The 21,922-nt window shown below is 37.9% G+C and overlaps 1 protein-coding gene across 1 annotated transcript in view; it reads right to left on the bottom strand.

The window, feature by feature from the left end:
- Nucleotides 1-21,922, bottom strand: part of GOLM1 (golgi membrane protein 1) — a 37,913-nt gene that overhangs the window by 3,849 nt on the left and 12,142 nt on the right. The window contains exons 4-9 of the mRNA XM_066568656.1: nucleotides 15,342-15,396; nucleotides 14,270-14,372; nucleotides 9,133-9,259; nucleotides 3,971-4,100; nucleotides 2,460-2,747; nucleotides 336-449 (exon numbers count right to left, since the gene is read on the bottom strand). Coding sequence (XP_066424753.1) covers nucleotides 336-449; nucleotides 2,460-2,747; nucleotides 3,971-4,100; nucleotides 9,133-9,259; nucleotides 14,270-14,372; nucleotides 15,342-15,396 — 817 coding nt within the window. The remainder of the gene's footprint in view (nucleotides 1-335; nucleotides 450-2,459; nucleotides 2,748-3,970; nucleotides 4,101-9,132; nucleotides 9,260-14,269; nucleotides 14,373-15,341; nucleotides 15,397-21,922) is intronic.

The following is a 21,922-nucleotide window of genomic DNA, read 5'->3' as shown; positions in this document are numbered from 1 at the left end:
CTAATGGGGAAAGAAAAAGAAAGAAAAGGAACAGAAATCTCTTTTAGGAGGCAGAAGTTCTTAATGTAGAAAGTTCTATCTAGAAAACAAGAAATTTTGTAAGGACTGTTAAATACTATGTAGTATGGTAAAGTTACGGATACCTCACCCCTCATTAACGAGTAGATTTAGTGGTGCTAAACAGAAAATAGGTGACACTATAAACATGAGGGAAAGTTCAAGAAACAAACAGAAGTTAGCTAGGTATAGCTTGCTACAGAATACCATGCAAAATATGATCTTAACATTTTAAGCATGTGATACTTATGTTAAAACTGGGTTTTTTTCTTTTTTACCATTTTCAATCCCAGCAAGTGCTGCTTGCTTGTCAGTTTCTGATTCAGCTTCATTCACATCTAAATTGTAATCAACATCCTTGTCCTGGTTCACTTCTTCACGTTCCTGTTTGTCTGGAAGATTAAAATTAAGGCATTTTATGCTATACCATCTGCACACAAGAAGAGTGACTGTAAACATCTTCCACAGAATTACATTGCTGCTGAATGAATTGCTGTTCTGAGTAGGTTTTTATATTATTTTTTCTTTGAACTGTTAATTTTCAGAGCAACTTTGGCTGTAAATCCTGTCAAAATAAGTAGATAAAAGACAATCTTTTGGGATTTGCAAAGCATAGCAAAATCAGCTAGCCCTCTGATGAACATAAAGAAAGAATATTTTATATAGTTTTATATAAAGAAAAATTACACAATTTCAGAGTGTATTAAATGACAGCCTAAGGAAGGGCAAAACCTGAAGCAATTGCTGAAAACCCCTTCTTGTTTTAGCTTGTCCAGCAAGTGGAATGCTGTAACTAGAGCGTAAAGTGTTATATGATGTGGCAAATTGTCACAAAAGTACTTTTTTCTCCCAGAAGATTTTCTTCACCCAGTCATTAACTCCTCTCAAGCAACATTTACTGACTATCAGATTTCTTTAGATAGAAAACTCAGATATAAATGGAAACATTTCTGATTGCCAAACTACTATCCTTCTTTTTCAAATAATCAACCAGAAAAAAGGTAACAGCAGAGAGGTATAAGCAAACCTCACTTAAGCTAGATCACAGCCTCTCTTCTATCCATTCTTAAGACAAACTTTTGAGTTAGTAAGTGGCTAAGAAAGAGGCCTGAAAATTTTAAGCTTTATGTAATTCATGTTCAGACCACCACATCCATTAGATTTTTATAGTTATGGACCTAAAGGTCTAAAAATTTCAGAAGCAGCTCTTCTTGAAAGAGGATGCCCATAGACTACTGAAGAAGTCTTTGTACCTTAAGTTCCTTTGGCTACAAGGAACCTGTGCAGTAAGGTTGAGCAATAAAGCCTGAAGAACATCCTCCTAGCCTTTTTTTAGCTCACAGAAATGCAGACCCTTGAAACTGAGTTCTCATGGGCTGCATGGCAGAGATTTTTCCTTGCACTAATTGTTGGATGATTTTATAAAAATCTAATCTTTCTGCTATTTACTTCCATGAAAATAGTTTAGGTTACTTATCATTACATCTCTTTGGGGTGCATAGCCTGCTCTGGCCAGCATCTTTATGGATCAGTTGGAAAAATACTGCTTTAGCAATGCAGATGAGATTATTTATCTCTGCCAAGTTAGTTAGCAATAATATTAACACTGAAACTTAAAATTCTAAGGATGTGTTTACTAGAAAAGCATAAACAGCATTTTTTGTGGGCATCAATTACTGCTCTGACTGCCATAAGGCTGCCTTTTGATTACGCTGGGCTACTGAGACCAAATCCCTCAAGAAAGAGGAATGTCTAGACATTGGTCAGGTTTAGCCACAGCATCAATACTCTGCTGCTTGGTGCTGTTGAGATGTGTAGCTCAGGGTCACTTGACAGATGCCAGAAACTGGCACCTTTACAATCCATGTTTTTGAAGACTCACAACAGTCAACGTCAGATACCTGAAGTCTGAGTTACCAGTTTTACTCATGGTAGCTTATTTTGAAATAGGAATAGCTAGTATTCACACAATGACATTGTAAATTGACTAACTGCAAAACATCCGTGTGTAAGTGCTCTACTCATCAGTGCTTTGGATGATTAATATCTTATTCTTTTCAGATGCATCATATTCTTTTAAAGCCCCAATACCAAAAAGTTTTGGAGTGAATTTCCCTAAACACTTTGTAGAGCCACTGGAAAGACAGTAGGGCTGTTATGGTGATGCAGAGGAACTCAGCCTGGCACCTTCGTTTTGCACAATCAGAAGCCTCCATCTTTAACTCATGGATTGTAGGTGACTGCTTGGGACTGACACCTTTCACACCACACTGAGCTTTATGAAAACTTGTACTAAGTCTGGCCAGCTTCCACCACTGTTGTAGAAACTACATCCTACTCCACACTTTTAATTTATTTTTCATTTTGCTACTGTTTTTAACAATACATGATATGCTACAAACCAGCCTTTCCAGGGAGCAAGTCATCCTGCTTATCATCGTAACTTAGGAACTGTTCCCTCTCAAATTCCTCACTGGCAGCCTGCTCTGCAGCTGGCTCTGACATATCTTGCCCAGCTACATGTTTCTCATCCTCATGTGGATTTGGCTCCTTCTCTGACACAGGCAGAATCTCCTTGTGACCAGCAGCAGCCTTGAGCGACTCTTGAGGTTTTTCCAACTGACTAGAAAGCTGCTCCTCTTCTGCCTTAGGCTCCTGTTTTCCCATGTCAGTTAGGCTGTCTGTTCTTTCTGAAAACAACAAAAATGATTCTGAGTTTAAAAAATAATGCCTTCCAGAGTGGCACACATTAAAAACCTTTAATAAAGAATGCTTTGTATTTTGCACTAAATTATTGGTTTTCCTCTGAAAGAGTATCTTCTAATCACACCAGTACCAGGGATAAGACAAAGACAACTTATTGTTCCTAGTTCCTAACTGGGAACAGCTAAATAAGGGAATTTTATTTACTTTCAACAGATTCATGCTTCTATAGCCTTAAAATTTTGGTATGTGTGGTTAATAAATTGGGCAAGTGAAACAGCGGTTTAAACAGAAATTGTGGTATATAAGCATTAGGTTTCTGTTATTATTATTTCTGTTGTTATTATTACCAACAATAAAATTGATTTGGTGTTCAAAAGTAGCTCAGGACAATGCATCACAGGCAGATTTGCAAGTATCCAAGCCTGTTCTTGTTTAAGTGCAGGAGTGCTATAATATTTAGTTGACATTAACATATATATTTTCTCACGTATCTGCATTTTTAATTTAAAAAACCAATTAGATTTCTCAACTAAGCTATATGTAGACACTGTCTTCAGCTGCTAGCTCTCTAAAATGAGAGTTGCATGCTCACAAGATTGTAATTTAAGATAGCATGTAAAAGTAATTAAATTTAAGAATTTAATTTCTATCACACACACTACAATGCAAAACAGACACACAGGGATACATCCATTCAAATTAATAGTTTCTGAAGTTTAGTGCCAAAAGGAACCATTAGACTAACTAACCTAAACCCATGTGTATCATTTCTCTCACTTGCATTTTGCTCAATGACAACCAACACATGGGAAGTATGGATGTGTGTTTGTTGTAAGCCTTTCAACTATTCCACAGGGAAGAGGGGTACCAGGTTGAATATGTCAAACTTATTAAGAAAGCAAATTTTAAGTATGTTTTAAAATTTTTCCTTCCAAAACTTGGGTATTTTCTCCATATTAAATGAGGAAGATGACTCCAGAATTGTAAATATTTCTATTTTCTGTTATGTGCAACATGCCATACTACAACAAAACCAAACCAACAAATCCAAGCAAGTTTTCCTTTAGCTGTAAACCTGATTGATGTTCAGATTGTTGGTGTCACTTTTTTCATTCTTATCTGGTGTACAAAAACATTCCTAAATGTTCAGCTGAAAAAGAACTGTTCTCAATAACAGTTCTAAGTGAGACAAGGATTTCCATCTCACCTTTAACCTGCATCAGGTCTGTTTTTCTTACTGTAGGTACTGCTTTAGGAATATCTTCACCGGTTTTCTGCTGTTCCAAGTCAGCCTGCTTGAACCCTGCTTGCTTCAAGGCTGGCAGTTGAGTACCAACCTGTAAAGTGAATGCAGCAGATAAGCACTGGTCTATATAACTGCACCTGGATTTTAAAGGGAAGTAGAATTTAGGTAAGAATTTTGCATGGGAAAAAAATCCCAACACACTTGGAAATATTTGGACTGAAATTTTTATTGGTAATAGATGTACTGTACAACTCCGAATATGCAGTAGTGTTTCTATGTAAGAGCATAGCACATCAGGAGAATTTTAACATACCTAATTTAACTGCAGCTAATGATGAGATTACTGCCCTTGATTATTCTCAGAGTGTTACAGAACAGTAACACCACACATTTATCCACTGTTGTTCTGCTACTGTGTCAGGGTCAGCAGAGCAAATAAACAGATGCCATTTACTATTAATAGTCTACAGGGCAAGAAAACTGAATTTGGTCATCATTAGACTTCAGCTGAGTAAGGCTTGCATAGAACTGGTCTGTAACTATATTAAATGCAGGATTAAGAAAAGTGTAAATTAACCAACTAGAAAATAATACCTGTTTAACATGATGGAGCTTGCCTAAGAATGTACTAAATTGTGGTCCTAGACTGCTGTAAACATCTGACCCACTTAGATACCAAGCCTAAGATGTACACCATCTTGAAGATCTTCCCACTGGGAAATTAAAATTTTATGTATGATTTTTACTTACACTGGCACTGGCTCCCTCACATGGCCCTGTATGACAGAGTTGGCATGTTTGCCTACCTGAGGCCCCCTTCCATCTCCTCCCCATCTCTGGATCTAGTGGCTGGCAGTCCTGCATTTGGTGCTGTCCCTGTCCCTCATCTATAGCATATGGGGAACAGGGAGCTCAGGAATGCCATGTCACCACCTCTCCATAAATTACTCCTAGACTACATTAATTAAGCATTTAGGGGTGTAGGTTTGTACTATACCTCTTGAGAGACACAGGACTTAACTTATGATTCACCATTAATTCCAGGTGAAAATGAAAGATGGTCAGTGAACTGAGGGATGTACCCAGGGGCTTTCACACAGGTGAAATTAAGAACACCCCTACTCTAGGACAGGAATCTGAAGCTGCCTGTAGAGAATGGTGATTCTCCAGCTACAGCAGCTACAGCATGTTTCTGGAGTTGAATGGAGGTAGAAGACGTTTGAAAAGATGGGGTGGCCACACTTCCCCTAACGTAGCCCTACGGTTCATATGGTACCCCTTGTAGCACCCAGGCTCTTCTCTTCATGGTCTTTGCTAAAGCAGTCAAGACCCTGCTTGCCCTGATATATGGTGTTATTCTTTCCCCACTGTCATCTCAGAAACACTAAATGAGGGTGTAAGGCCAGGGCCAGTGGGGAAGGAGCAGAGCTGAGCTGTTTGTGGATGACTTTATGAGAACAAGCAAAGAGAAAGACTTGAGAGGAAAAAGACAGAAAAAGAAAACAAAAATATAAGCTCAGATATGGGGTTACCTGCCTGGCAGCCCTGCATCAGGGACTTCAATGGGACAAAGAAGCTACACTTCTTAACTCCAAATAAATGTCTGCTTCCATGGTCATTGGAAACCAGAATGCTCTCCTAGTCATCATCAACTCACTGCATTACCATCACTGCTCTCCAGAACCACCCCAAAGGAGGTAGTTATATCAAGGTGGGGATCAGCTTCTTCTAGGTAACAAGAGACGGGACAATAGGAAATGACCCCAGGTTGCACCAGAAGAGGTTTAGATTGGATATTAGGAAAATTTTCTTCACTAAAGTGTGGTCAGGCTTTGGAATAGTTTGTCAAAGCAGAGGAATTGCCATTCCTGGAAGTTTTCCAAAGCTGTGCCACAAAAATTTGGCACTTGGAGACATAGCTGAGTGGTGAACACAGCGTTGCTTGGTTAATGGTAGGACTTAGAAGAGTATCTTAGAGGTCTGTTCTGACCTTAATCATGTTATGATTCTATAATTGGCAGAGGACTATGTCAATTCAATTCACACAAACATTGAACGTTGAACATGAAATATACATGGAGCCCATTTTGCTCTATACCTTATACCAGTTTGGTGAAAAAAAACCCAGAGTGTTACAAATCCATTTGTTCTGTGGGGGTTTTTTTGTTGCACTTTTGGTTTTGTTTCATTTTTAAAAAGCCAAATATGCAGAGAAAGAACAAGCATATGCACATTCAGAGATACAAACCTTTGTGTCAGGTACCATACAAATGAATGGGCAGTCTTATGGTATAGGAAGTCTCACAGTTGACAGAATTGTTTTCTGTTACCAATTGTCATTGGTACTGTCAAGAGTGTAGCTTCCCATTTATCTAAGGAGGGCAGTAAAACAAGGGCAATAAAACACTATGTTGTCAAATGTTCATTCAGTCACTTGGAAAAATGACCACAGAAAGAAGTAGCTAAGTCACCAAGAAGCCAGAGTTGCAGCATGACGACTTGGCTGTTTTGAAAAGCATTTGATTTGAATCAAAGCCAGGCAGAACAAGATCTTTTTGTGTCAACACCATGAAGCCCAGTATCAGCAACTAATCTAGCATTAACTCTTACTGATGCTTGATAAGCAAATGGTACTGCAGAATATTTGGTTTTTGCAATAAAGATATTCAGAAAAACTCCATCTTCCTTGAATCAGTAAAACAAAAATGCTGTATTTAAACATGGTTCTGTTCTATAAATAATTCATCTCCTTAAGATCACTCTCTGTAGTGGAAGTCATCAGAAAATGAGCAAAAGACCATTTTTCGTTTTTTGTTGGGCATGAATTATTCTGCAAAAATACTGAGCCTGGACTTAATAGCAAGAAGTTACCTCTTAATTACACATGCAAAATCCCTTTACTTACCTTATATTTCTAGCTAAGTAATTCTTAATGTCAAATAGATTCAAAGGGTATATGCTGATTTTTTAAGTAGTTGGATAAAAAGATAGTAATTGAACGTGTTGTATTTTCTTCAGCCAATAAGTATACATCATTCTTCAAATTACAGAGCTCTAAGTAAAGCTGTTTAGTTATTAACCAACACTCCATTTTTTTTCTGTTTTAAGACTGACTTTCTATTATAAGCACATACATCTTAAAAATAGAAATTACTCCAGCTTAAAACACTGGACAAAAACATACATAGATTTGTCAGGGTCATCTTGCACAAACTATAAGTATGCTTTTATAAAAGCAAAAGGTTGAAATTCTTGGGCAAGCAAAAAACTGATAAAGTTACAGCTTGGCCAAAAAAACACTGCCACAGATACTAGGGAACACAAACAAGACAGAAATTATTTAGGCACTAGCTGTATTATCCATTAGCTCATTTGAGACCACTCCATTTTATATATAAAAAGGATAAGGGATAACCTGCCCTGCCTCACAGATATCTGCTTTGAGTAAAAATTGCCTCCAACTATTCACTTTTGTGCAGGAGACTGAAATTGTCCTGCAGAGGGGCTTCAGTAAAATTCCTCAAGTTCCTTCTCAGATAATTTATCCTCCACACTGGAAATGGTAAAAAAACCCCAAAAATGCAACAAACAAACACATATACAGAAACAAAGCAAAGGAATCTAGTGCAAGTTATTGTAATTAAAACCTATTGCAAAGCCACACTAAAAATTAAGTTGACCACCTCTATAAGGGTCTTCCCTACGTCAAATTTCTTAAACAAGATATATTTGACAAACTAACATATCATCTCCAAATGATGCAAGTTCTATTTACTTACAATGATGTATTTATTATTTACTTTTTATCTACTTAGTTGATATTGTTTATAAAAACTATTGACAAGAGTTGTAACTTTTATTTTAAGGCATAACTGGACAGCACTTGCGGTTTCTAATGCTTCTTTCATGTTGCAGCTTTCACATAGTACATGTTCCCAGAATAAAAGGTCACTTCAGTACAATGCTTTAGTAGTTCTGTCTCCCCCATTTTACATAAAGGACTGGACACAGACTGAAACCATTACCTACAGGAATCTCTGGGCAGATGTTTTAGCTGTTTTCTCACATGCTTTTCAACCTCTTTGTAAAACCAAGATTCATTCCTCACTGCCTTACCTTTTCACTTCTGAAGCCATCAAATTTAGCCTTTTCCTAGCCAAAGAAAAAAGGGTATATTCCACTAAACCTCCACTGCCTTTGTAATGAGAGTAGGCCACTCAGGTAGAGGGAAAGGCCCCACGGCAGTCACGTGTCAAAAGTCTAACTTCTAAAACCTCTGTTTCTTCAGTAATCCTGAAGAAAGGGCTATTTTGGTACAGAAATAAACTGGGTGCTTTCCCACACAAGAGCTTGACTGCCTCTTTCCAGGGCCATCCATTATGGGTTGATAGCTTAATCAACCCTATCCCTGACCAAATCCCACATCAATGAAGAAGCATCAATAAATCACATGCCATGACAACAGAATGAACTGAAATTACCTTTTCTCAGGATTTTCTGCCACTCTCTGCACCTCAGGAGAAAAAGCCAGCTAACACACAGCCAACCTATTTGCCAAGCCTGCCCTACTGTAGTGAGCCTTCAATAGGTTCACCAATGAATTTGTGATTCTTTGGCTCAGAATATCTGACATCAAACAGCTACGATATTTGATTATCCCTTTATTCCTACAGTAAAATGCTGACATAAAGGACTTCTGTGAAAATTCATAGCTGATGATCTTTGGACTACAATATTCAGGGTTTGCTGCTTCTCTGAAGTGATTCACAGCTTATCCTCATCCTTAACACAAAGCAACTAAGTACTTCAACAAAGTCAAAAGGTATTATTAACTAAAGTTCAGTTGTGTAAATACTCCTTAATGGAACCCACACCATTTCTGGCATCACCTCTCAAATTCTGCTCATCTCAGAGACACAGCGATTTGGAATCTTCTGCAGGACATCTCCATGTTCTGAATTTGAAATCACCCCATTTCCCACAGATCAGAAACATTCAACAAATGCTGAAGTACTGAAAAATTTAATGAGATGGAGAAATGCTAATAGGACATAGCAGAAAGCTGAAGAAACAGTTAAGAATTTAAAAAAAAAAGTATTTTCAAGAAATTATCCAAACCATACCCGGCTATCTTCTGCGACGTCTTTGTTTTCTTTGATTTGTGGTACATCACTACTCTTTTTTCTAAGCTCATCTATCCTTTCTTCACATTGTTCTTTTAATTCTTTCATCTGGTTGATGCACTGTGAGCTGAAACAAACAACACAATTCAGTTTCATCTAGACTCTTCTATGGGGTAATTTTGTAAATATCTAATTTTTTTTCCTTCATATATTTATGCTTTTCTTTATGTTTTATTGCCTTAATTCTACTACCTGGTTTTACATTTGAGAAGTCACTAGGAAAAAATGAAGCACTGACCTAAGTCCTAAGGACAAATTCATAGTGCAGGCAAGTTCTATTGGAAGAAATTAATGTAAAATATTTTGTCTGACCAGCTCAACAAGCTACATGATTTTTCCATTACGTGTTTGCTAACCGGTCAAGTCCAAGTAAGTTAAAATCAATTTTGATCCTTGAAGCATTTCTACTATGATTACAGAAATTCATATTTTGATTTTAGCCAGAAAGACAAAGCAGAAAAGTAGCAGCTGAAATAGAAAACAGATGTAATCTAGTGTTAGCAAACTGAACACACCTCCTCATTATTTCAGCAAAGTGCAGTGCTGCAAGTTGTAACAAAACATATGTTACAGACGTGGAGTTCACTAGTAGCTACTGTAAGTTCCAGAAGGAATATATTCTAAAGATGCAAGCACTGCATATCTTTTACAAACTTTTAATACTTACAAAGCACCATCAGGATCTCAACCTTTGTGACAGCAGTCTTCTATCAGCATCCATGCAGCCTGCCTTTCCCTCACAGCTCCCTAACTCCTAGCTAAGGTCTGCTGTTTGCAGCAGTGTTTTTCCTAAAGCTGCCAGGGCAGTGTTCTCCCCTTCTGTGGATGTGCTGGGGATTCTGTGCAAAGCCCAGGAGTTTTGTCAATCTGCTTCCCAAGGCAAGTGGCTGCAGTCAGGGCAAGAGGCTGCAGTCAGGGCAAGATCATCCTTTCTCTCCCACTCTTTTCATTAGCCATTTTATAGTTTCAGTTTATATCAAAGGAAGAACAAGACCTAGTGAATAACAAACCAAGACAAGCATTATCCCATAATACACACACAGAAGCCTTAGAAACTAGTCATCATATGACCCCAAGTATGCTCTCTCCCCACTGTGAACAGGAACAGCAGTTTGAGTGGATCCCAACAGCGAATGCGTCACACTAGGAGAAAATATGTCAACCTCAGTATCCGCTGCCCTGGAGAGCCTGCCCAAGGAAGAGCAGGCTCTTGGCTGGAGACCACATTTTCTTTTCCATGCTAATCTAGCAACAAAGAAGTTTTATGGGATTTTTAAACCTTTTCTCCTTTCTCTCTCTCTCCTCTGTTTTTCCACTCAAATGTAACTTCCAGTTTTTATATACACAATCAGCTACAGACCTTGCAAACACATCTTTCTGCATTCAAAATCTTTTCCAGCAACCTTTATACAACAGCATGGTCAACATACTGCAAGTTTCTCATTCCCATCACTAAGACTAAAAAGGAGGGTGAATTTCTCCGTATTCTGGCTCTGACCAGTGTTATTCTAAGTTTCAATACCCTCTGCACAACAGCAGCTGTTTCAGACAGGTGTGCTGCAGTTTCTCAAGCTGAAAATAAACAACTATGTAATCCAAAGGAGTTTCCAGGCTATGTGCACTTTACCACAGCAAGTGACTAATTTTTATTGCACTTTCACCTTTCTCCAGCCCTGCCTTTCAAAGGCAAAAAATCCCTTCGGTAGTTCACACCTAGAAAGGAAGAACAGTAGCAGACAGATATGCTAACTGACTTACTACCTTTATTATGATTTCTTGTAGACCAGACATTATTCTAAAGTTTGATTTGACAGTGCTAATACATGGAAGAGTCACCAAATAAGCCATGCTTTAAACTGGTGAACATCAAAGACAGTAAAACAGAATAGGCTTGAGTTATACTCACATTCACTATTTTCTAAGAAATAAAAGAACACATTAATTGTGTAACAATTTGCAGGTTTGAAAAAGATGCAATACACAGACAACCTGATGTCAGAGACAGAGTATTTGAGAAAGCTTGCACTTTGATCCCACAATGCACATGAAAATAAAGCTCAGTTAACATCTGTGACAAACCCTCACCATTTTAAGCTTATTATCTCTAACAGAATTCCCTTCTTTTAAATGAGACTTGAATACTCTACTCATGCTTACAACAGCTTCTAGAGTACAGGGATAGCCTTAGTTTATCCACGCAGTTATGTAACAAATAAAGCTCTTTAGGAACAAAAATGCATTTGAATATTGGAATGTATTCAATAACAATTTCAAAAGATGAGTCCAGAGGCTTCTGTTTCACTCTGGCTGCTGCAGGAGAGAAGGGTCAGTGTGCCAGTGAGCCTTTGCTGTAGAAGCTCTAACCGTGACCAGACAGCACTGGGCACAGTGCACACCAAGGGTACATTGTGAAGCTGACTGCTGAGGAATGCGTGCTCCTTTCGCACACAACACCAGTAAGGCAAGATAGCTCCTGCTGACTTTTCATGGAAAACACTAAGCTTGTTTCAAAAAATGCTAAGATGGAACTTCAAGACTCCAGTACAAAAAGAAACAATGATTTTTTTCCAAGTTCACAGATTTTTGTTCTTATGCATTCCATATTCCATAAAAGCAAAACTGCTTTTACTACTGTCTTCTACAGAATAGTAACTGAATGTTTAAGAAGAGTGATCTACAATGTGCCATTTGAAAAAGACATTTGACTTCTGTCATTTTTTTATAACATTTTCATTATTTTTATACAAATAATATGGTCTTTCTATTTTTGCACTGGGCACAGTGTACTTGCTACCTAAGGTGCAAAACCTTCATCCATGCAAATCCAGGTAAAACACAGAAGCACATAATCAGGTCTAATGCCCCTCCCTGGCAAGGCAGATGAACAGAGAGGCAACACAGCAGTTTATTCCTAATTGGGAGGGGAGGAAGAAAGACAGATTAAAAATAACATTTGGAGTCTTTCCAATAATTCTTATTTTTCTAAGCCCACAATCACATTGGGAAAAGGCTGTTTGTAAGCATTTAGAGTGACAGTATTAAGTGAGCATGTAGCAAAGAGGAACATATGTAGCCAAGCACCACCACATATCCATTTCTGCAATTACCTAAACACAATATAAAGTTAGTTATGTAAATTAGTTTAGCAGAGAAATATTAACATTCCAACTTCCTCCCCAAAGGTACACAACAAGCAATGTTTTAAAAATACATGCTCCTCCTAGAACAGTGTGAACACTGCACAGTACTGAAGCTATAAATTATTTTATGAAAATTTGAGTCCAAAGTTTGTTTTCCTCACTTGTACTCTTAGGAAAAAAGTCTAGAAACAGAAAATGAACATACAAGTATTTTGCAGCAAAGCTAGTGAAGACAGCATTGCTCCTTGGCTGAGATAAATGCCTTTACAGACTCCCATGGAGACTCTGCAGGGAATGGTGCACCTGCCTCAAGACCAACCAGAAGCAGACCAGCTAGCTGAGTCTCTGTTCAACTACCACAGGGCTGATTTAGCACACTTGTCTCTATACTTACCCTCATAAAAGCAAACCCATTTTCACCACTGTATCATGCTTAGCTCTTCACCTTGAGCCAGACCACACCTTGGAGCTATGCTGTCTGAATACAAACTTCCTCTGTTAAACAAAGAGGGATTCTTTATGGTACACTACCACAAGCAAGGGGTGCTCTGTCAGTGATTTCCTCAACACAGCCATGCTTGTAAACGCTTCACCAGATACGGATAATAAACCTCCAAGTTTTCCTAAGACAGACTAACTACATTTGCCGTGCATCACTTCCCTGTACGTGTTTATCAATCCGGTGCTTAACAGGTGTACCTCTCATGTGGAGCATGACTGTCCAGCAGATAGAGATATTTTTGCTATATACAGATCTATTAGTTCCTGCTGATCTCAGAATCAGTTCCTGCTGATCTTCAGTGACTAGCACAGAACGATTAACAGAGGTCCATGGGTTTCAGGTCTGTCATTTAGCTAAACAGCCAACAGACAGTGCTTAACAACCAGGGTACACAACAAACACAGGGGGGAGAGGCCCCTTAACACACAGCTTATTGAAAGGCAGGCACAAACTAAAGTTTCCGACTTCCTTCTACTTTTCTGTTAGAAGTCTTAAATTCTCCACTAATGTAATCCATCTAGGTAATCTTTATTGCATGAGTAATAATCCAAAAAAAGGTGACAACCAACTGGTAATCAGTAAGTAACAGAGAAGCACTAACATTAATCTTCAATTCTAAAGTCAAGGGAAAAATAAAAATAAGAATACTTACTTCAAGTGTAGCCTGCAGAATTCAAGTTATTTGAGTGTCATGTTCCACTTTCAGTTGTAATTTCTACAAACCTGGCTAAACAATGGCTGCTGAAAAAATACCTATCACAACAATTACATTCTTGGTGGAACATCATTATGAGAACAGTAAATTCTATTGCTTTTTTATATCTATGAACAAGGGGATACTACAGATTGTGAAGGCAGGTAGAAGAAACAAGAATATTACTGAGCAGAAAGAACTGAGGAGAAATTCCTAGAAATATCAGAAATGTGTGCTTAGTGTAAGGATACTGATAAGTAACTTTCAGTTATCCTTGCTTTAAAATTCAGTGGGAAATATTAAGAAAAAGCCATGACTAGGTATGTCATGTAAAGCAGAACACATGAGTTTGATGGTACCAGAAATTCCCAAGACCTCTGTCAGCTCAATAAGGTACAGCTTCTCATCAGGTATTCCCCTATCTTAATTCAAACTTCTTCACAGTTTAACTTCTTCCTGTTTCAATTTTCCTACACAATTCTTAAGTGATAATATTGGTACCTTTATCCTCATGCAATAGAAGGAATATAAAGAAGTTTCTGGGCACAGAGATGAAAAACTGTGGAAAGTTAATGCTATTCTCCAAGATCAACTGTGAGCAATTTTAGATGAGTCAGATGTTACTGGTCTCTTTAAAAACATGTATTTACTAAGAGAGCTATAGCTAACACAAGAGTACTCTGGATTATAATCAAGTCACCTGCAATTTGGGAAGTCATCTTTCCTAAAGAACATACTTACAGGTCATATGAGAACTTCCTCTGAAGGTTAGTCTGGTTCTTCTGAAACCAGTAAACATCCAGCTGTAGCTTTCCATATTCCGTCTGTAACTCTTTCAAGTGTTCTGGTCAAAGCAGGATTAAAATACACATTAAAATACACATATAGATTCTAAACCAGAAACATCAAGAAACAAATTGGTAATAACAATGCTAATTTTATTCATCTGTCATGCAAACTGCTTTTCATACACAAATGCATAGATAATTGTTGAATTTATTCAACGAGGGTGCATGGGATCTGGTAAGAATAACTTTTCAGCATAAAATATTGCCAAAACAGTATAATACATATTTTTACCTACTTTTCCTCTTAAGGAATACACAGAACTGGTTTGCAAACCCTGCTAAGTTGCAGTCTGGAAAACCTTTACATTTGTGAAATCATAATCTCAGCACAATATAAAGCAGCATTCACATTTATCAAGCTTGCAATGCTTCCCTGAATACTATGTAATGTATACCCATGTTCCTTAGCAACAAAGGCATCTATGATTTAGTGCTTCCTTCCTGATAGAAACCTCTGTGAGACGTCATCAGAAGACAATACCATGACATACGTACTTCTTCATAGGATTTATTCCCAAGTACCTCCAGAATACATTGCTAACAACAATTTTGAAGCACTACCATGATTAGAAATTAATTAGACTGACTTTTTTTATTTAATATAGGATTTGTGAATTCCTCTAGTGCTAAAATGCATGACGTCACACCTCAGGGAAGAATGCAAGAATATGTTGCCAGGTAAAATGATGAAAAAAATGAAGTAACTTAGTTCTATTGATATTCTATCATAGGAGTCAGGAGTACTACATCAAGCACTACATGGACAAATCCTCCTACTATTGTGGCAGATTAGACTGACACTTAACTGCAACTATGTAGATGAAATATCTAAGTCATGGCAGCTCTTGTGCCACCTCCATGACTTGAACAAAGGCAGCATTCTCAAAAGACCACAGAAAAATGCAAGTCTTAAAAACAGGGAGCCTAAAAATCAGTATGAGAGTCACAGTGGTACCACAACATACCTCGTAGACTCTGAATCAGTCGATCATTTACTGTGATGTTACTCATCAGCACTGCCTGAAAGAAGCAGAAAAAGCCCCAGTGCTTTAATTGCAAAGGACCTGTATTACCATTATAAACAACAGCTATCAAAGCACTTGTAACAAGATCTACTTTTCGTGTGCCACAGTTCTGACAGTGTCACAGTTGAACAAAACCTTTTAGCTGCTTTAGAGATCTCCTACTGCAAACAACATTCACTTTAACCCAGATTTTCCAGTATAAGGGAGTGAGGGAAGATATCACCACAGAAATGAAAAGAGGAAGAATTTAAAGGAATTTATAGATACTAAAATTGCTTGTCACTTTATTCTAATTTCATCTCATGACTGGAGTCACAGTCAGACTTTATCTCTTGAAGGAAGAATACAACATCACAGCTCACAATCAATTACCCTCTCACTCAGGAATCAATACACATGCATTCAGGCATTCAAGATGAGCTATGAAAGCATTAATCATTCAGCATAAAGCAACTCCATGAAAGCAATGTGAAACCCTTGCATTGTATCCCTTTTCAACCTATCTTCTCGATTGCTTTCATGTTGGAGTGGCCTTCCTCCACTCCTTCACTTTGTTCTCCCTCTCATTCTGAAGAGGTAGTCAACATAGGAACAAGTTTCATCTATTCTTTCATCAATCCTCATCTACCATTTCATATACACACATTCCCCAAAACACATGAAAACTGAATCAAATCACAGCTAAGTGAAATTATTCTTGTGAGGCAGATGCCACGATAACTCAGATTCATATGCATCATTTAGCAGATCTGATGCACAAGAGTTCTTAAGAATACAAAAAAGAGATCCACTAACTCTTCAGAAACAATCCAGACCACTCTTAGGAAGGCATTTCTCAGGCTTCATTGTCAGTTCCCCTATTATCCTTGTACTGGGAAACCTCAGGGTTCTTCAATGGTCCCAGAAAACCAACTCCTCTGTTTCCCAAAGTTTCTGCTCTAGTATTGATGTGTGTGTATGTCCACACCCAAAAAGAAGTTGCAGCATCCACTCTGTCTGCCCAAGTCACCCTGAAACACTGACAGCATTGTTGGTGCCTTCCTTCCCAAGGCTACAGTAATAAGAGCCAGCTGATTGCATGAGTGCAGCGTTCAATAAATCTGAGTGGAACAAGACTCAGCAGGGCAGTAGCTTTGTCTTTGAATGATCCTTTAAAGAGTAACACTTCACAGAGGTGGTCATTCAGCTGTCGCTAAGTATTTCTACACCATTCCATATGTACAGCTGTTTTGTGAACACCACCATGAAACCTCAAGAAAAAAGGGTCATGCTGAAGCAAAAAGAAACTCAAAAAACAGTAAGGACTTGTATGTAGGATCGTTTATCTCTCCCTCTCCTTTCTCACAGGATAGGTAAATAAGAAGTTCTTTTTTTCCCACTGGTTTATTGGGAAAAGGAAATTAATGTTTCACTGGAAATTCCAAGTTTTGCTATTGTGTGGACAATGTAGTCAGGCTGTTCCAGGATTATCACCTTCAGGATAATACAACATTGGCCACTACCAGAAACTAGAAAAATGGACTAGAAAAATCAGTATGACAGACCAATTTATAATTTTATATTCTTAGAGGTTTTTTTGTGGGGCTTTGTTGGTTTTGGTTCTATTTATTGGGGGGAAAGGGGAGGGGTGAGTGGGAGGGAATGGGGGGTGGTCCTTAAAATCAAACTCCTAAATGCCAGGATCACTTATGTGACAGTAAAATATACAAGTGTTACATGCTTTGAACATTAGGACAATAATAACAACTGTGATTAGCTGAAGTAAGAAAAATTACTTTCCACATTAAAAAAAAAGTCTCTTTGAATCACAACAGGGAAGAAAATAAGTCTGCCTTGGTCTTTATGGATTGCGTATAAAACTTCCTTTTGGCAATGCCACAGCTATCTCCTTGAATGTGTGGGCAACAGTCCAGGCAAAAATCTGTTAAATCCCAGTTAGCTGTTTAACTTGAGCAGGAAACACTGTTTAATAATTTACAGCACAGTACTGCAACTGCCACCTTCCAATCACACTAAGTCAATAACATCAGGCCTCCCATTCTTCCTCCTATCATTCAAGTGTTAACTAATTTTCACCTTGTGGCTGTAAGTTAAGCAAACATTATTTACTTTTGGGGTTTTATGCTGGTCAAGAATGAAAACTGCTGGGAAGTACTCAGCAGATACATGCCAATACTCAGTTCTAGAAAGGAAATCACATTTTAAACTTCATTTAGGCCACAAAACAATAGCTATAATCCCCAGGAGCAAAAAATCCAGCTTTTGAAAAATCCCCCTATCACCATACTAAAATCTGATATTCTGTAATACAGTATGTCTATAATATAGCACCAGCTTATTCTATTTGTAAGCATGTTTGCACAGAAGTCTTTATGACTACCAAAGAGGAAAAAACCAAATTTTTTGATTGGAGACAATGCTGTGGACAGCAGCGCTTCAGACATCAAAACTCAAAAGTCACACTTCCACCAGTAGTGTGGGAAACAAATTGCTCCAGCTGTACAGCAAACTTTTAAATAATAGCAGCTGAAGATTTGTTTATTATTCACCACAGAACATGTCTACATAAGTGTTATTCCAGTTAAGAGACACAAAGCTAAAGTTACTGTTTAAAAATAATAAAGCATAATGCAGAAATATGCATGACGAAGCTTTGAGAAAAATTATTTGAAGTATTTTTTTTGAGCACATACTTTGGACTATGTAAATGCATTTGATCTGAATAATGCCGAACAGTATTCTCCATACACATATTCCTTGGAGCTATTACTACAGTAACTCATCCAGCATTTGCTACTATCAAGAACCAAGCTAACCCAAGCACACTGAACTGACATATGTCCTTTCTAACACTGACTGTATGTGGTGGATGTAAAAGCATAATGAGCATGTATAAAAAAGCATAATTGCAACAGAAAAAAGAAAGGAAATAGTTTGATAAGCATAAACACTAAAACTTAAGAAAAAAGGGGCTTTGCATACACAAATATAGCACAAAGGAGACAAAGATAAGCCACAGAATCAGTAACTCAACTGGTAAGAACAAAACCAACTGTGAATAAAGCAGGATGGGAAGGTAAAATTTATACATGCAGAAACAGACATTTATAATTAACCAGGGAAAAGGAGGGCACTTATTTCATTATTAACTCAAACTGATTTAAGTCTCTCCAGCAAAGAGAAAGAGTGGTTCTGTCTTGCATGCTCCCACAACTCCCCACACTACCCTGGCATTAGCATGAGAATAATGCTGGCAACACACTCATGTTTTAGTTACTGTTCAGTAGTGCTTGCACTACACACTCATGTTTTAGTTACTGTTCAGTAGTGCTTGCACTAAAGCAAGGATTTCCCTGTTTCCCATGCCCTGCCAGCCAGCAGGTGCAAAAGAAACCAGAAGGAAGCTCTGTCAGGCATCCCAAACTGGCCAAAGGGACATTGCTTACCACAGAACATAGGGACATAAAGTGGGGGAGCTGGCCAGGAGGCACTGATAGCTGCTGGGGGATAAGTTGAGCAGCACCATACAGCAAGTGCTGAGCAACTGGATTGTTTATTGTGTATTGTGTATATCTTGTTTCTGTTGGGTTTTATTCCTCTCAGTTATCAAATTGTTCTTATCTCAACACAGTTTTCTTCAAAAATCTAGAGGGAAATGTGGAGAGTGAGGAAGTGTCTGCATGATATTTACTTGCCAGCTGGTGTTAAAACATGAGAAAGTCTTTTTGGTTCCAGGCCAAGAGACTAACAGCCAAACTATGTATTAGTGTATGGGGGAAAAGTTATAAATGTGGTTTTAAGGAAATATTTATCTTTAAGGTTGATCATTGTGTTGCACACTCACTTATACTTCAGTGGAGGCACATCAATTAAGTAAGCCTTAGAACAAATTTCAAGCTCAAAATGGAAGAGATATTGTTCATTGAAACCTATGTCCCAATAAATGGAATTCCATTCAGAAACTGCACTTTTCCTCAATAAACATAAAAAACCCCACCCAATCAACAAAAGAACGCCAAACAAATGAACAACCCACATACCCAGCAAAACCCAAACCCAAAAAAACACCTCTGTTTCTACACAGTAGTTCTGCCAAAAATCTGAGACTCAACCTTGTATCACAGCCTGTGGTAAAAGCAATCTAGGTTCTGTTTTGTCACAGAGGACACAAGGACATGCACACCATGACATGTTGCAGTTCTGCCTTCAAAATCACCAAAATTGCAAAGTTAGTTTCTTGTGCTTAGTTTAAGCACAAGAGGGCGGTATTTGACACACATGAATACAAAATTACTATTACAGGTACTGGGCAACAGCAAGTAGATTGGAGAAAAAAAGCCCCTTGAAACTACAGGACGTTCACTTCACTTTATTCACTTTCCCTCATTTTACATTTAACAAAAACCCAAATAGTAGGCAATGTAAGCAAAGCAAAATCATATGATACGAGTATATTAATATACAACTTCCACAGATATATCTAATGCACCTTCTGACTTTTTGTCCATTCATTTAGCTGTGAAGAGGTAGCAACATTCCAATAGATAACTTCAAACTACACATGCACTAAATTCCCCCTCTAGTTTAGCTAGCCTCAGACCACCCTTTTTTTTTTCTTTCCACCATGTGAAGATATATTTTGAACAGAGGTGATCTTCTAGACTTCTGCTGTACTAGTTATGAGGAAGCATACTGATTTCCCTTGATAATTTAGTAATATTGTGCTGTGGCAAATATGGGACATAAGGCAGTGCTTCCCTACCTCAAAACTTTTCCAAAACTAGAACATGCAGCACTGTTTGGGTTGGAAAAAAAAATCAAAAACCAAAATATATATAGCCTTCAGTGAAAAGGAAAAGGTACCTTTCTACTCTCTCCTACAGACTACTGTAATTCCTTCTGAGTGGAGTCGACTCCTTGCATACCAATAGGTACTTTGTGCCAGAAGATTGCTAGGAATTGAAATTTTCCCAGAGGGAGGGGACCAGAGAGCAGCTGTGGCTAGTGTTAAAAGATACTGAGCAACAGGACAGTGACATGCTTCACACAGAACACACATATCTTGGCCCTTCTCAGTAAAACAAGATTTGGGCTGGAGAAGATTTATGTAAATCCAAAGAAAACTACCAACTGCAAAATCATACTCATGCATTTCAGAGATATTAAACACATTGTTGCCCTGTTATGCTCCTCAAAGAGACTTCTGTAGCTCTGTAAATCCCAGAAGCTACAAGTCCTGAATAACAATCACATAGAATACACAGATTAGAAACAGTCTTTTTGCACTCCTGAACTGTTGTTAATGAGTGTTCAAGTAAGACTACTTGGACTCATGATTCTACTTCTGCATGGACTTGCAGAAGCCATTTCCTAAATCTACACTAATCGGTAAAAATTCAAGCAGGTTTTTTAAAAATAGACTGGTGGCAGTAGTGTTTCATACACACTCAGACCTAAGAAAATAACTACAACAGTAATTTTCCAGAACTACACTGCCCCAATGAATGGTGAGCCCACACAGTATAACAGGCTCAGACTACCCACCTTCTATGCCCTCATCCTTCAAGTAGCACAGAGACAGTTCTACTACAAAAGAAGGCAGATTTAACTCAAAGTGATTACTGCACTGCTAGTGACGATGACTTTAACTGGGCAAAACACCTTACTGGTGTTTTGGTTTGGGATGAAAGTAAATCAGTACTGTAATTATTCTATGTTTTATCAGCAGAGTAATAAGACACAGTGAGCAGAGATGAAGTGAAGTTATATGTGTCTCAAATGTTACTTGTGACTTGCTCTTGGTTAGAAGTCCAGATTGTGTAAGTAAGCCTCATATGTGAGTTTCCTCTACAGACCAAAGAACCATAATTTCTTCCTCAAAAAGTGGGAGGTTTGAGAGGGACCAGTCATTCCTATAGAACTGCTGAAATAATTTTAATTTTTCTTTAAGAACAGCAAGAACTAAGCAAACTCTTATTTATGACTCAAAGATCTCTAGTTATAGTTTGTAAAATACTTGTAAAATGGGTTGAGAGTCTCAGGATTTAAATTTGCATTCATTCTTCCTGACTAGGTAAATACTGGCCACTAATCCTTACAGAGTAAAAGTTCAGTTCAAGGAGCAAGCTTCCCACAATCAGAAAGGGTGAATTCATTACTTGCCTCCCAGGAATCCTAGATTCCACTGCAATCTATGGAGTCAAAAAACAAGGATATATGTTTATATCCTGTATATACCTTCATATCTTATATACACAAGAGATGAACATACAAAACACATTTATACATGGACAGAGATACACACAAACAAAAAAATCACTCAGATGCTGTCTTTTCTTATATTCCATATCCCTCTGTAAAACCTCTGATCCTAGACAGCTTCTTCCAATAAAGGTCATTAGCAAGCAGAATTAAGCTTTCCCTCTCTTCCCTGCCACCGTTATCAGAGGCATTCCTGAATTACAGTGGATGAATCCATAGCAACTTGGCTGATGTCTTCTTTTGACAAATGCACAGCTTTC

This window comes from Molothrus aeneus, chromosome Z (assembly GCF_037042795.1).
Source record: "Molothrus aeneus isolate 106 chromosome Z, BPBGC_Maene_1.0, whole genome shotgun sequence".
Lineage (NCBI taxonomy): Eukaryota > Metazoa > Chordata > Aves > Passeriformes > Icteridae > Molothrus > Molothrus aeneus.
This window is presented reverse-complemented; position numbering and strand designations above follow the sequence as displayed.